The 16688-nt window shown below is 35.8% G+C and overlaps 2 protein-coding genes across 5 annotated transcripts; both read right to left on the reverse strand.

Annotated features, from left to right (window-relative positions):
* Positions 1-230: 230 nt before the first annotated feature.
* On the reverse strand, positions 231-11287 carry gga3a (golgi associated, gamma adaptin ear containing, ARF binding protein 3a). Of its 3 annotated transcripts, none has more exons than XM_056246194.1 (17): positions 11161-11287; positions 10254-10338; positions 9785-9860; positions 9596-9694; positions 9312-9435; positions 9101-9198; positions 8305-8385; positions 7304-7441; positions 7140-7221; positions 6923-7033; positions 6518-6769; positions 5050-5135; positions 4770-4933; positions 4149-4408; positions 3856-4025; positions 3557-3667; positions 231-1113 (listed from the first exon to the last, which is right to left on the reverse strand). In XM_056246194.1, the coding sequence occupies exons 1-17, from the start codon at positions 11198-11200 to the stop codon at positions 1003-1005; spliced, it is 2088 nt and encodes a 695-aa protein (XP_056102169.1). In that variant the 5' UTR covers positions 11201-11287; the 3' UTR covers positions 231-1002. The 3 variants fall into 3 exon arrangements, with proteins under 3 accessions (XP_056102169.1, XP_056102168.1, XP_056102170.1); XM_056246193.1 differs by having other exon boundaries at positions 4149-4411; XM_056246195.1 differs by lacking the exons at positions 10254-10338; positions 11161-11287 and having other exon boundaries at positions 4149-4411; positions 9596-9707; positions 9785-9844.
* A 753-nt stretch (positions 11288-12040) lies between these two features.
* On the reverse strand, positions 12041-15214 carry mif4gda (MIF4G domain containing a). 2 transcript variants are annotated; one of them, XM_056246201.1, is made up of 6 exons: positions 15142-15214; positions 14819-14892; positions 14625-14734; positions 14294-14449; positions 14108-14200; positions 12041-12920 (listed from the first exon to the last, which is right to left on the reverse strand). In XM_056246201.1, the coding sequence occupies exons 2-6, from the start codon at positions 14880-14882 to the stop codon at positions 12693-12695; spliced, it is 651 nt and encodes a 216-aa protein (XP_056102176.1). In that variant the 5' UTR covers positions 14883-14892; positions 15142-15214; the 3' UTR covers positions 12041-12692. The 2 variants fall into 2 exon arrangements, with proteins under 2 accessions (XP_056102176.1, XP_056102177.1); XM_056246202.1 differs by having other exon boundaries at positions 14819-14897; positions 15142-15191.
* Between the last annotated feature and the right edge of the window lie 1474 nt (positions 15215-16688).

Below are 16688 nucleotides of genomic sequence, written 5' to 3' on the forward strand. Positions count from 1 at the left end.
TTATTTGTCTTTAAAACAGTATACATAATGTTCAATTTTAGATTTAACTGAGTCTAAAAAGAACAGTATCATTGTAATATTTGTGAAGCTCTTCTTCAAAATAACTTACAAGTCAAATTAATAATCATTAGAGTAGGCTGCTGGACACATCCAGTAGGCTACAATAAAATAATACTGAGGCATCTGCTGTAAAAAAAAAAAAAAGAAGAAGCCATACAAAAGTCGCAAACACATCTTCTAAAAGTCAAATTTTATAATATAAATAATTGCATATGTAATAACCCTAAAATGAAGTGTAAAACATGTAATGTAAAAAATAAAAACCAGCCTCCTGTCCAATTACACACACAAAAATTAAGAACATCGGACAACTCTGCATATAGGCAATTCCTTCCAGTTGTGTAAGAAAGGAAACAAAGTGAAACTTTACATCCAAAAACACAGAAGTCAAAGTATGCTTTGCATACTCTTTTCCCCTCCACACTTCCCTGTGTGAATTACTGTCATCTACTGAGTTTCTGCTAAATGACACAAGACAAAGTAAACTTGGCTTTAAACCAGTGAGGCCAGCCATGTCAAACACCAAGAATCTGATAAATAGTAATGAAATAAATATGTAAAACTCGGAAATAACATCAATAAAATTCACATAAGCACTAACACAACTGGTGCATCACATCACGGAACAGAGATAAAAGGATAGAAAAATTGTAACCTGTCCAGTGATCTGCATGAGCTGATTTGTCAAGTGGTGGCTAACAATAAAATTACCCATTACTATAAGCAACATGCTTATGTTAATGACAACAGAACCTAATGAGTACCTAAGACCAGCATATCAAGACATCTGGGGGATTACTCAAAGATTGGGATTTATAAATGTAACATCCAGTGTGTCAAAGGTAAAGTCCTGGACATAACATATCTTTCAGACACTGTCGAAGACTCATTGATGCTCACTGTGTTTTCCATTTCTCTTCATGAGTAACAGTGCGTACACAGCTATAAATGACCCCATCTTTCTACTGGAGGGAACTTGTCTATCTCTCCAGACTCCGTGACCTGTCGATCTCCAAGGATGAATGTCAGCTTGTACCTCATTCTCACTTTCTCCTGCAAAACACAAGTATAATTATTTACACAGTCATTGAGTTTATCATAGAAATTTTATCATATAAACATTAATAATTTATTTTTAGTAGAACACAATCCAATAACTAATATTGCAGGGATTAGCAATGTAGTCATTCTCAAAATATGGTGACAAACATGACAATTGACTTTTCAGTGATGAAACATTTCAAATATTCAAGAAGTTCCATATAAAAGCATTCTATAACATAAGCTGTTTTCAGCGATACAAAATGGTGTGACTATATTGTTTTGTACAATAAAAAAACAACAAAAAACAACAAAATCCCTTGTCCTAGTTATTAACTAGTAATCCTAGTTATTGACGAAGAGGACACAAAAAGACCGTCTTTATTCACAATGCAAAATACTCAGGGGATCACAGGAACAACATAGGAGAAGCAGAAATTGCGTAAATCATAGAAGATTAACACCCAATCAAGAATCGACAGAACTTACACAGAAAATACACAAGGGAATGGTAATTAACAGAACTAGGTGCGTAATTAAATCAAGAACCATGGAAACAGAGGCTACATCCGATATCACTTTCCTCTTTACTATATAGTAGGCAAAAAGAGTAGGTGACAAAAGGAGTATGGCCGAATTCACAGTACTCGTAGAAGAGTAGGCAAAAAGAACCAGGATGACCTACTTCCGGCGGGATTCTGAAGTGTGCATCCGATGGACACTTTACTATCCCATGAGGCCACAAGAGAGGATTTATAAATGGCAGTGAAGCCACGCAACTAACGCTGGTAGGTCACATGATACTGACAGCATGGTACTGACATTACATTCATACTACACACATTCATACTATAAAGATTTGTTTTAGCGGTCGTGAAATAATTACTTATTCAAAATAAGTAAAGTAAACTGAACATGTCTGTGAAACAGACTGTGAAACAGTACTATATTTTATTTATTCATTTCAAAAATGAAGGAAAGAAGTCAAATTGTTCTTTATGACTAAAACTGAATCTTGCTAGGTCAGAAAGGCAATATTTTGAGAAGAACCCATTTTATTTGTAACGCAGAAAGCTTAATCTAACAAAACTAACTTTTGAGGATGTCTATTTATAAAAAGCAGAATATTTTCTTTTAAAGGGGTCATATAATGCCATTTTCATACAAGTTAATTTGATTCTTTAGGGTCTAAATTAAAGTATATTACAAACTTTTCATTACAAATTCTCGTTAGTATTGTAAGAAATCACCCATTTTACCTGGTCAAAAACAGCTCTATTTTCAGCACGTTGTTTTAGTGCATATGCCTTTAAATGATAATGAGCTTCGCTCACTCCGCCCACTCCGCTCACTTTACTGCAGGCGTTTTCGACACAACGCATGTGGACTGTTGCCTTGACAACAGTTGAGGGTATATTTTGGAGAAAGAATGGCATTGGTAATCTCTGAGGACACATCTGTGCAACCGTATCAGTTTGAACCGGAGTCGGATCCGGAACAAGATGACGGCCGCAAAGAAGTTTGACAATTAAGGCTCGAACAGGACGTTTCTGAATGGTTGGTTAACATAATGTCACTTTGATCTATCTTTGTTTACTGGCAGGGTAGAGTAACTTAGTGAGATGTACGAACGCTATGTGTTTACTGATGTATACGTACTCAGTTTGTAATAACACATAACCATAACGCGTTGTTCATTATATTGTGGGATTATGAATTATATTGAGAACGCCGTACATAGGAAACATGCCGTAATGTACCCTGAGTGTAAACCTTAGCCGCATTCATCGTGAAGCGTGCAAGCGATTTGCAAAGATTAATGTGCAGCAGGAACATGAATAGTTGGTACTGATTCTTTTTTCAGTTTCAGCTTCTTAGCAAAACCAGCTTTATACTGATCCTCGTTTATAAAGCAGTCTGGTGAGAAATGATTCGCGCAAAAACATGAAAGCATTGATGTTGATCGTGGGGAATATTCCCTTCGAAAACAAAACTCAGCCACTGCGTCTTCAGCGGTTCGGATTTAGGAACATCAAAATGACTGTTCGTTATTACGCCCAAGAACAGAACACCACAACCGCTTAGACGCCATTCTGCTCCAGCGTATCAACAATGGGGGACTATGATGACAGCTTGGTCAGCGCGGGTCTGTGTTGAAACGCTGCTGTCAATCAACAATCGTGGGAGGGGCGTCTCGATTTGAGGCAGGGAAAAACATATAAGGAGATTAAAACAAAAACACTGGATAGATTTTTATCATTATATGATGGTTGTGTACAGGCACTGCCAACACACATTTCAGTACAATCAACTTGAAAAAGTGCATGTACCATTATATGACCCCTTTAAGGTTAAGTTATAGTATTTATAACTATCCGTTTATAAAAATGATATAAGTGTATGGAATGTCCTTATTTAGATAGACAAGTAAATGTGTATGTGTGTCTTTCTTCACCTTCAGTGGGTTAGCCAGGAGCATGATCTGAGTGATAGAACTGGGGGGCATGAAGGGGGTAAAGGGAACCATTTCTGTTCCAGAAGGGGGCTGCAGCTTCACTCTCATAGACTGTCAATTACAAATCACAGAGGTAAAAGTAAAAAATTCATTAATCAAAACCATCTGAAACCAAAAGCTATTCAGAACTGCAAAATCCATAAAGTAAAAAATGGTTGCCTATCACAAAACAATAACTGTCTACTTTTAGCTTCCATATACTTCAGAAGAATATTAAAAAGACATGTTGTGCCTCTCACCTTTGGCACAGCTGCCTGAAGCACTACATTCCTCACTAACAGTGGTGCTGTGTTCAACATGGACACCACAATCACCAGAACATCAGGGCGACCAGGTGGATGGTCAGTAGCAAAGTGCAACAACACACGAACACCATCCTTATCGTAGGCTGTCACTGGACCCTCCTTGCCTGTGAAAACACAAAGGGAAAAACACACAGTTCTAAGCCTTACCAAAACAGGCAAGTCATTAAGTCTAGAATAACTGCTATACAGTAGATCTCACAGCATCCATATTCATTTATAGGCCTTACTTGGTTGAATGGCCTCCAGTGGAACAAAGACAGTGTTTAGGGAGATGTCCGAGCCTGAGGGTGAGTGACTTGTGGGTAGTGTTGGAGACAGGGATTTGAAGAGAGGGCTGTCTGGGGTGAAGCTCTGAGGTTTGGCAGAGGATACAGCAGAAGGCACTGGTGTTATTCCAGCAGGAAAACTGAATGTGGTTAATGCAGGATGGATGTTCTCTTCCCAAGCTCTAAGTTCTCTGCCGCCCGAGCTTGAATATTTGGACTGGCTGCTTTATATAGAAAGAACAAACAATTAGTTGTATTTAAAAGGAACGAGACACTTCACAAGCAGTTCTCTGATCACAATAAAAGGCTCTAATAATAGGTTGTGCACATTCTGCCCCTTTCCTTCCTTCCCTGTTTTAATGCTATTATTAAACTGCTTCATCTGTAAACAACTAACATTTACCAATGGCATCAATCATCTCTAGAATATATTTGGGGAACAAAATTCCCAATAATTTGCAAAGCTTCATTTTCAGCAGCCATTACTTCAGTGTCACATAATCTGTCAGAAATAATTCTAATATGCAATAAATATGTTTTTTTGTTGTTTTTAAAAGAAATTGCTACTTATTCTCTCACTACCTATTAGCCTTGTCCACGTCCAGCATGGCAAAGTCTTTACTGCTCTGCTGGAGGGAGTTTTCAAAGCTTGTGACTGAGGTAGCTTCAGAGGTAGGTGGCGCTGTTGAGATTAGAGGATTTATTGGAGCAGAGCTGAAGAGGAGGTCAATCACTGGTTTAGAAGTCTGTCATTACAAAAAAAAAGTTAATGGGTAGATATCAAACATCATAAAATACAGACTCTCTAGGCACATATTTTAAATTCATTATACAATAAAATTATATATAGGCTAGATCTTACTTGTGAAGAAATCCACTGATTGCTTTGAGCTTCTTTTGTATTCTTTTCTGCTGACTTATTTGATTTTGAGTCCAGACTACCAAGGCCTGAAAAATAGTCAGTTAACACCAAGAGTGTTAAACACGGAGATTGCCTTAAAATTGATGACTCCTATTTATAGAAAATTATATTATATTATACATAATACTTACAGTCCCGTTCAAAGGTTTGAGGTCAGTAAGATTTTTGTTGTATTTATTTCATTATAAAAAATTGATTATTTGACAGTAAAAAACATAAAAAAAAACATTAATTTGAGAATTATTATTATAATTTAAAATAACTGTTTTAATAAAAGAAAAATGATTTCCTGTAAAAGGGGAAAGCTTCATATTCAGCAGCCATATGACTCTTCAAGGTTACATGATCCAAACAAAATCATTCTAATATGCTGATTTGGTGCTCAAGAAACTTTTCTCTCTTCTTCTTTTTATTCTTCCTCTTATTATTAAAAAAATATTGTGCTGCTTAATGTGGAAAGAGTGACATACACAAAAGTAAAGACTCATAACTATAGAAAGGAGAGTCAAAAGGTAGGTATCGTTTGATAGAACACTTTTTACATTTTTAGAAAATATAAATTACATTTGGACATTCTCGTGCTGAGAAACTGACGATAATACATATCTTTCTTATTTGACATGCAATAACTCAGGAAGGAAATAAGGTAGGAGGAAAATCCTTTTTTAAGTTCCTCTACATGTGAGCTGCATCTGGATCAAATTTTTTATGATTTTTCAAAAAAGTTACAGCATTTGGAACCAATGTAGCCTTGCTTAGTGCTTGACGCCCCCTAACGGGCATTTTTAAAATTGTTCCTCTATGAGGAATATCTTGTGATCAACGCAATGGATTATGTTGATTTTAATTTAGAATCTGGTGTAAATAATGCTGTGCCATTTTCCACAATCGGAGCATGTTTCATGAAGTTACGAGCAAAAACGTGACAAATGCCGCATCCGTATATTATTTACAAATGGGTCTTCAAATACAAAAACTCGCTCAAGTTTAGTCAAAGCCTAAAACAATTATGCTTGTATTCTACTCCGTGAGACCTTTTTAGATGACATCATACCTGAGCTGTATGATGTTTTTGACATATTGCAGTACATAATACAAAAAAAGTATTTAATAAATTATGAAAACATTTATTTTCTATTTATCAGCAAATAACAGCATTAGGATTTTATGTTGATCAAGGCAGTAGTTTAGAAAATATGATTATCATTTTTTTCCTAGCTAGGTGGCGGGCAGTACACTCGGTTTTAGAGGGACTACTCAGCACGTGTTAAGAGTTGATCAAAATTAGCATTAAATAGCTGAGTTTCTAAGCTTTAAAATGATACCTATTTTTTTTGTTTAAGGGGTTAAATACATTCCAAATAAAATACCCATCATACACGGCAAAATACTCTCAAGCCATCTTTACCTAATGAACCAAGTTCTTCATCCAGAAGAGAAAGACTGCTGGGAAGCTGGGTTGATGGAGGACTGATTTGGAAACTCGACGATCCAGAGGACGTGTTGGAAGAGGAAGGCCGAGCGGCAAGTGTGAGGAGGTCAGTAGGAAGGGACTCCGAGTGCTGGGGTGGAGTCAAAACATGTTTGAGGGGTGAAGGGGACCCCAAGTCCAAATCAGCCAAATCAATCAAAATCTCAGAAGAGCTTCCGTCATTGGGGTCTAAGAAAAACAGAAAACAATTGAACTGCATTTTCAGATTTGTAGTTTCATAAACCATGCAAAGCTCTTTGGATAATTCAGATACAGTATGCTAAATCTTTTTTAAAACATTTCAATGTGTAAATTGTAACAATTCTGGTACATAATACATACGTTTTGAGGCTGTTGAACCTGGTATGTCAATCACAATGGTCTGTCCTTCAACAATCTTTTTATAGGAGTTGATTACACGTGAGAGATCATCACTAGCGTGTAAAATATCACCTGCACCAAAGACCACAAAGTACATGTAAAGGAGAGGAAGTTATTTGGTTCTAATATATTACTGGCTTAAGACCTAAATGAGTTTTTATTTACTAATGTGTATTACCTAAGGCACTGTCATCATCCTCTGTCTCAGTGGCGAGTCTGAAGACAGCGGTTCGAAGTTTGTCACAGTCATTATAAAGATCCTATTAACATACAGTTGCACATGGGTCAATTACGTACAAATGCAAGCTAAGTCTAGCAGTGACTGGATATAAAAGGGCTCACCGTTAGAAGTTCTTTGTCCGCTTGTGTCGACTCATCTCTTTTGAAATGACTTAGCATCTCATTTAGGAGCTTCACACTGTTGTTCACCTCCTCTAGGGTGCTGGCACGATGGGAAGCTTTCTGTTGTATAGCCTCATCCTGAAAGCAAAATGAGAGGGCAGTAAGCCATTTGAAAAATGCATATGAATTCTTGCAAGCACAACCATCAAGGGAGTAAAGGTAATGACCCATATGTTAATGACTTGAATACACTACTTCTACCATGAGAATGCTTTTAATTTCTGAATCAAAATTCATTTTGATACTTTTTGGTATAATATTTTATTATTATTTCGGGTGCACTTTATTTTACAGTATGTGCACTTACATGTACTTAAACTGTACTTACCTAAGAAAGTACTGGTTAATATAAGGTAACTACATGGGTTAAAGTTAGGTTTAGGGGTAGGTTCAGGGTTAGTACCTAGTTATAACCCAGTTATTGTAATAGCGATAAGTAGTACATAGTATGTACATGGGGAACAGGACTGTAAAATAAAGTGCTACCATTATTTCTTACAAAACTGTTTAAACCTGCTTAAAAATCATGCAATCAACGTGGAGAAGAAAACCCTTAAAATAGGAATTATATAATAGTAGACCCTCACGGCTGTGTGTCAAGATCAACAAATAATATCAGATTCATATTAGTCTTCAAATATCAGATCATTTTACCTTTTATGACGATATTTTATGAAAATGTCATGTGGTGCATCTCCAAAAACAAAACACTATATAATGTTTAGAAATACTTTTTACATTAAATGAAATGACGGAAAGAAAATGTTATTGGTTTTTTTTTTTTTACGTGTTTTTCAAAGCCATATGAAGCCAACAACATGAATATAAATAGTACATTCCTAAAAAACTGGCTCCTGCTTTTTTTCATCGATATTTGAAGGATTTACTATTTGTCAGTGAAATATTTGTTTTGTTTTTTAACAAAAAATTCAAGCACTTACCTCTTTGACCATGCTCTTGATAATGCGGTTGGCTTCTTGAAGATCTTCAGGCTTTTTACTTTTAAGAAGTTCCGCAAGACGCTGCAAGGAAATGTTTATAGATAGACAATGCTTTACAATTTTACAAAACAATTACCCATAAAAGAATATTGTAGGTTCAATACAAGTAACGCTCTGTCAGCAGCATTTGAACTTAAAAGGAGAACTAAAAGCATACAGTTTCATAAAAGGACTCCAAATGATTCTTGTTAAAAGGTCTGTTAAAAAAAGTTTGAGCTGTCAAGTTGTTTAAATCAGCATTTTATGATTTACGGCCTTAAAGGCCAAAGTATACCTCGGCTTTTATGTGTATGCGATGGCCCACGTACAGTGACACAAATTTTGCCACCAGAATAGTACTGCCCGATTTTTTGTAACCATGCATAATTTGTATGCACAGGTCGCACGTTGTCAGTCACACCAACAAATTCATAAACTTTGATGTAACTTCTCACAGAAAAGGTTAGTAAGTAATTTGATCACACTAAAATCATATTAACACTTGTTTTTATATCTTGTGCTACACAATTGAAACAATGAGCATTTTTACATTTACATTATGGATTGGCTCCATTCACTTCCATTGTCCTCAATCAACCTAGACATTGTAACTTTTGCTTTTTTATATATAAATAAGAGACAAACAAACAATTGTTCTGATCATCAATATTATACAACAAATATGGTCAATTGAGCCTAAATTGAACTGAACCTGGAATATTTCTTTAAGTTCTAATACTGTAATGTGTTTCTTCACCTTACTCTTTTCCTCATTGTCAAACACTGGATTATTGGGCTTTGGCGAGGGAACGAGGGTCTTGTCCACAGGAACCTCTGGGTCTTCTGTTACAATACCTAAGAAAGAATGTTACAAAGACTAAACAAGACAGTCTAGTAAAATTGGAAGAAAGAAAATAAGTGGGTGAGATTCTTATAAATGCAAATGTTTATATTTGTGACGAAAGAACCTTGCATCTTTAGCATCTGATAGGCCTCTGTGATCTTTGCCTCATCTGGTAAAGCAACTGACCAGCTGTAGAGCAACTCTATTACTTTAGTCTTCACTTGTTCAGATACTCTGTCTCCCAAATACTGCAGGATATAAAAGGGCAAAGTTATTATGGGGGTATTGCGTCTGTAATGGATGGTACCTAAAAATTTGGACAAAAAATCATGCAGGTTTTGAATAACTTGAAGGTGGGTAAAGGATGACAGAATTTTCTTTTTTTGTATAAACAATCTTTTAACTTACCTTAGGTGAAACTACTTTAATGAGTTCATTTAAAAATCTAAATTTTCCAACTTCATTATGAAACCTCCTCCCACAATTCTTCATGCAGGCTTCTAAAACCTGTAAGAACAATCTGAATTTAGTTAGTCAGTCACTATATTAAACATACAATATTTGGTCAATTTTAGAGACTAAAGGAGATAAACTCACAGTTAGTGCTTGTAATGACTCCCATTCTTGTGGTGATTGGATTTTATGTACTAATAATCTGACTGATATCTGTGGGCTGCAAGTTACACAATTCTCAAATCAGTGATACATAAGAACAAACACAAACTTTACAGTTGCTGTATTACAGAATCATCCTAACTTAGAATCCTATCTTATCTGCTCAAGCCTGGAACAAAGTACACGACTTTTGAAAATCAGAACAGATTTGAAAACAACAGGCATCATACATTAAACGACTGGCACTGATTTTCTGCAACTAACGTCGACTCCTCTCCTGACTGTAAACCGGGGGACAAATTTCATGTGTATTTATAACCATGGTAATTTCACTTTGCCTTTGCAAATAGAATTTTTTCAAATCTCAGGTCAAGAATTATAATAAGATGCTTTTATAACACAGCCTCAGATGCTCAAAAAGACCGTTTCATGAAAGGTAAACAAAACATACCCTTCAAGTTCCTTATTGATTTGGTCACAGAACCCAATGATGTACTCCCACTCCTCCTGTCTGTTTGACGGATTGGTGGCTTTGTCTAACAAGAAAAAATCAAACTAATATCAATATTTTTGAATGGAAATGAATTACTCTTATTTTTTACTCTTGTTCTGCTTAACATTTAAATGGACATAATCATTAAAAAAACAAATATCATAATACATTTATGCAAGTAGAAACAGCTTTTATCCAAATCAAGGCACATTTATAACAATACAAATACACATTAATACAATATAAAATCGTTTTAAAGCAGCCTCACAGTAATAAACAATAAAACAACTTAATTTAGCAAAATGTAGCTCAATTTAGTTTAGTGTTGATTCAATTCAGCTCACTGTGTGTCAGTGTTGCTAAGTTCGTCGATAATGAAACAACTTCAAAGGCAGATATAGTATCACTATAGGCAAGGCACTTTTATATGCAACGTGGGAAGTTCAAGACAAAATGGTTGGTTTTCTACTTAAAACAGAACCTGTTTCAGAGCTAACAATAAAGATGTGCAAAGTTACAGCTGTTTAGACAAAAGCCGTTCAAAAAGAGTTTAATTGATAGGTGAATGAGTTTGCTAATCATAACTGCCATAAGTGTCTCAAAACCTAAACATTTAGGGGCATATGCGTTGGGACCAAATATTCTGCCGATTTTAAACGCATCAACGATACCCTAAAATGCTGGCTAGGATGGGTCAGTCCAAACAACCCTCATGACATGTCAGTGTAAATATCACAGACACGCCAAGACATGAGAAAACAACTGGTCACTAACAGCATCCGGATATGGCTGTTCTATGTATCTTAAAGACTCTACTGAGTAAAATTAAACCATATTCTGATAATGTATTAGCATGAATACTCACTTAGCCATGACTCCAGTGACTCTCCTTCCGGATCCGCCATGATCACACAAATGCATAACTGACGAGAGGGAACTACACAACAAGCCCGTCATGTGACTGACATTCTCGTGCCTCTGTGTGAATCAGTGGCCTGTGGTCTTCCGAATGGAAGCGAAGTTCTTTAGTGTAAATAATTAATGGTGAAATATTCTGTTCACAAATATGTACCTCCCACTGTCCTGTAACCAAATGTTTTCAAACCATTTATTTCATGATATAAGATATCATTGTGGTAAACAATAATTAGATAGAACAAATTGATTAGTTTAGTTACTCGTGATGTACCAGGTCTGTGAATTTAAAATTTTGGCTTGTGGGCGTTTGTGATTTAGCTAAGTTTTCAAGTGATGTTATTAGTAACACAAGCAATTCGCTCTAGTACTCTGATTATATTTGGGTTCAGAGTAACGTTAATTCTGATTTTCATGTAAAGCTCTAATTTGAATGAAAGTTAAATATTTAGCGCTAGTTTTAAAGTTGGATTTTAATTTAATTAGTATTTGTACGTTTGTATAAATTATATATATTGTGGGATTTTTTATAACTAAATCTTTACAACTAGGGTCAGTGTGCTGATAGTGTCATATCTGATTGATACTAATCTGGCACCATTTATAATCATTCTTAAGTAACTTAGTACTAAATTACAATTTAGTAAAACTTGTGAAAAAGTTTACTTTCTGAACCAGCTATTCCAGATCAATTTAATTTAAGAAATGCCATGCCTACACCTTGGCTAAAGAGAGACAAGAGACTTTTCAATTTCTAGGTCAGTTGTTACTCGACTTCTGTATTATAATCATTTTTTATTTATTATTATTTTTTCAGAGATAGAGATAGAGAGACTCAAAACAGCAGACTTTATTTAGTCTATTAATCTCAAATTTTGAAAAAATAAACTTAAGAGCAGCCAACATGACTGAACATTTTTTTCATACATATTAGCCCAAACAGAAACTTTAACAATGTAAGCCATTTTAAAATTACTATAAAATTAAGAAACTTTTACAAGGTATCCATCCTAATGTGCTAACACCACAGGTAAAAGTCAGAGCATCTTCCACTGATATTGCAATAACCCTTCACTGTAAAAAAAAAAAATGCAACTATACAAACAAAGTGTTCACTGTATGAAACTTCTACAAATAATAATAATAAAAAAAAACTAGACAGAAAAGACAACTGCCATTCATGTATACTGCTGGTGACTCACAGGTTTGCGGCTGGTAGCGATTGCTTTTCTTATTGCATGGAATCATCCAGTGCAGATTTAAGACACTAACCTCAAAATAGAACAAATCCTGACCATTCTGAGCTAAACCCAAACGCTGAACACAACACATGCAAATGCATGAACACGAGCTCTGCCATTCTGCTCCACAGTACTAGTACATGGGGTTTCCACTTCTTTCTCCCATTAAGTACTCTTTAGGCCTTCTGTGAACACTGAACGCTTGAAACCCAAATGCTGAACAAGGAACCTCATTCTCTCCTCAGTCAGCTACTTCACTGTAGTAGTACTTGTGTGCAGTTTCAGTGAGGGTCCAACCACTGGCCCTGAACTCCAAGATCTCCAGCAGCAAGAGCCTTGTCATGGAGCCGAGGTCTTGCTGAAGGAGAAAACCATCCCGCAGCAAGTAAAAGAGCTGATTCATGCGCTGAGAGTTTGTTTGCTCCAGTTGCTCGCCCACACGATGAAGCTGTAAGACCAGACAGTCCACCTGTTAGAAACACAAAAGAAATTCCTGGATTTAATTGTCATGGATTTAAAGTAAGTCAAAGCTGAAATTTGTTACAAATGGCCAAAGAAATAGAGTTTTGCAACTTCAGAAATCATGTACTGTCAGAGTATGTACTACATTTAAAAAACTTCACAACCATTAAAAAGTAGCATGTTCTGTAAAGTATGAACACAATCACATGCTACATTCGGCATAGGGATGTCACTGAGTAATTGTTAATCGAGTTAATAGATTAATCACCTTAAAAATATAATCGATAAATCAATAAATAAAGCTCAAATGCATTCAGTAATAATGTGTGAAGGTGAAAACACTGCCTATAAAATCAATTGATGCTATAGTATGCATTACAACTTGACCACTAAATGTATATTTCGGAAAACTTTGATCAGGCTTGTAAACACATTTGAACTACCATTAGTCCATAACAATTGCATTAAAGGTGGGTGTGCTCTGGGGCTTCACCTTCTCATTCATTCCTTCCTTCCTTCCTTCCTTCCTTCCTTCCTTCACTCGCTACATCAAGGGCAGATAGAATAAACTGGAGAGCTGCTTTCAAATTAAATACCGACTCCTGAATTTAAAGAACTTGGCAATACTTAAGCTGCTTTGAACCAATGTGTATTGTATAAAGCGGTGTATAAATGCTGTGCCAAAGTGGAGATCTGGTGTAAACATATCTACTACCCTATGATCAGATGATTTCTTGACTGCTCCCTTCTCACCGCTGTCATTTTTGTTGTATTATTGAGAGGATAGCACACAGCATATATTTAAATATTTAAACATATTTAAATATTCATCTAAACAACGTTTGCAGCGTGGGCGGCATCTGAATGTTTGAAAACAGTATATTGTTACTCAGGTTTTTAGAACTTCCTTGAAGAACGAAAAAGAGTGAGTATGTCAGGGCCTTAAATCATCCAGGGTTTTTTTTTTTATTACTGTTTTATGAATACTGGGAATTTGGATATTCCACAAAATTGCACAAAGCTACTTTGTCCTCTGACATTCCTACAATCCTGACATTCCTTGTTAATTTGAAACAAGGTTATGATACCAATGCAGCAGACAGTCAAAAATTATAACGTAAACGTTGACGGATAGTTATACATTCCTTGCCAAAATGAAATTTACTTCAAATGTTTATGAGCCAAACCTTTTACCTCTTCCTCATTCATCAAGGCATCTGGCTGAGCCAATCTAAAGAGGCAATCATATATTGGATCCACAAGGGCCACAACAGGAGCATTGTTTACCTAAAAACAAGCAAGATAGTCAAACCTGGTTGAGGAAAAACAGACCATCCTATACAAATTAAAAACTGCCAACTTGCAACTGAGATATTTTACCTTGATATAATCAAATACGCTGCATATAAACGTGACCACACACACCCACTCGTCCACCGAGCGGTTTCGAATCTCCTCCCTGGCAGTGAACTCTTGCTGTAGACGATTCAACAGCTTTCGCCTGAATAAACTGGATGCAGCTTTCCGGGCCTCTGCCTATTTAGTATAAAAGTTTATTCACAATGTAATAAAACAAAATACATGGCTTCAAAGGAGGTTCATTTCATCCTGTGTTTTGCAGACAAAAACAAGTTGTTGGTTCATGAAAACAGCTTTGTGTTAGGGATATATTAAAGGTCACAAGTTAATGAACAACATAAGACAGGCTTACCTCAACTACAGTATAACACATGCGGCCAGCATCTTTACAAAACGAGAGGTCTTTCAATGACTGCTCTACAATGGCGTTAGAAAGCTTGTCCATATCAACTCTCTTTGGATCTGTGAGGAAAAAAATCACTTGTTCAAAATCCAGCCAAATCATTTTAAATGGATTATCAGAGAAGTCAGGTAAAGTTTACATACCGTTCATTGCTGTTTGCAGCATAGTCTGAGTTTCCGTATCAAAAGCCGTCCATGCGGAATCCATGCTGCTCGAACTTAGCAATAATATAAGGTAATCAAAACAACGGAACGACCACAGACAAAACATTCATTTATCAAATGTATATAAAAATCGATTGAATTGCATGACAACAATTCAGAACATGACAGGGATCGCTCGCGTGCATTGTTTATCTCGTTGACATCGCTGTGCTGAATTGTTTGGTAGTTTACAAGTCAGAACAAATTCTAGATTCGTTAAGAAATTAATGTATATCAAAAGTATTGCAATATCACTCTCTTACTTCAAATGCGGAATCCTCGCGCGTGTTTGTTTCCTGATTGCGTGGACTGGTCAGTGCGCATGCGCTTTTGGACACACTTCCGGGTTCAACACTCATGTGCATCACCATGGCGTAGTATCTAATCATTATGCACTTAAAATATACTAATGTATATTCTTGTATTATGAGTTATTTTCACCGTTTCTGTAAAGTATTTAAATAATTACCACAATATTACTCGTTATCTGGGTTGCAGTTCTGAAAATACTTTATTTACCAAGATGTCACTAGGGGGAGACAAATAACAAGTAGAAACAGGTAGAGGTTGTTACCTGTCGGTACGCATTAGGCAAGGCAAGTTTATTTAGCACATTTAATACATTATGGTAATTCAAAAACACTCGCCATGGACATTTATGGTGAAAAGTGAAACAAATCTGTCGGAATTTTAATAATATTACAATGGAAATTAAAATGCCATGAGCATTTTATGCCACAAAAAAGAGTGTTTACGTATTTACATGTTGCTCATAAATACTTATTTTATGCAGTTGTCAGATAGTTAAAGATTAACCTGAAAATTTATAGAGTCCTGTCTGTCCCAAGATTTGGCTAGTTAGCGGTTCTTTTCCATTGTCTACCAAAAAATAACTCCACTAGCATTTTGACAAAATCACCCAATCACCGTTGGCGTAATTTTACAGCAGCTCCAGAGTACATTAGTCACATGCCATTTATGTGCCCAGAACTGAGCTCCCAAGAGCAAAGGTGGCAGCATGCAGGTAATTTATAGGGTAAAATAAACATTCAAAGTTTCAAAATATTCCTAATTATTTTCTAATTCAGATTAAAGTTGCTGGTCATCCACCCTGTTTCCCTGTATATGGCCCAATACTCTATTGGCCCCAGTATCCCTGTGACCCTGCACGGGACAAGGCATTTTAGAAATGAATGGATTAAAGTTAAGTTGTGCAACCATCATGCTTTTTAAATATATATATTTTTTATTCTTCTTGGTGTACAGGACAGATAGGCTATGTTGTGTATTCTTAATGTATTAAGGTAAATGTGAATGATTGGTTATTCTTTTATTACAGTTCATGTTCCAACCACATACCATTTTACTCTCCAGCTCCAAATGACGCATCGCAAACACTATTAATAATACACAACTTAATTAACATCTGTAATGTAAATTACCCAGAACCCAGGACAAAATCACTGAGAATAAAACGCACAAAATAAAAGGCAAGACTTACAGGGTGTTATGAAATTTCACTCATAATCTGCATTGTGCAGGTGTACATAAACCAGCATTATGGAACTGCACTTTTCAGACAGCAAACTGATGCTTTATGTGCATTTATGCTGTTTACTTATGCATATTGCACTACTTTACCTTAAAGAGGTTATGCTCAATTGCACTGCCGACTGTTTATTTACAGTACCAACTGTTTATATATGCATTTTGCAATATCGTATTTAAACTGTAATATGCAATTACTTTTCACTGCACTTTTACTCGGATAGCTTGTGTCCATACTTTATTTGCACTACTTTAAATCCAT

The sequence above is a fragment of the Rhinichthys klamathensis genome, unplaced genomic scaffold, assembly GCF_029890125.1.
Source record: "Rhinichthys klamathensis goyatoka isolate OS25496 unplaced genomic scaffold, OSU_Roscu_1.1 h1tg000036l_1, whole genome shotgun sequence".
Taxonomy (NCBI): Eukaryota; Metazoa; Chordata; class Actinopteri; order Cypriniformes; family Leuciscidae; genus Rhinichthys; species Rhinichthys klamathensis.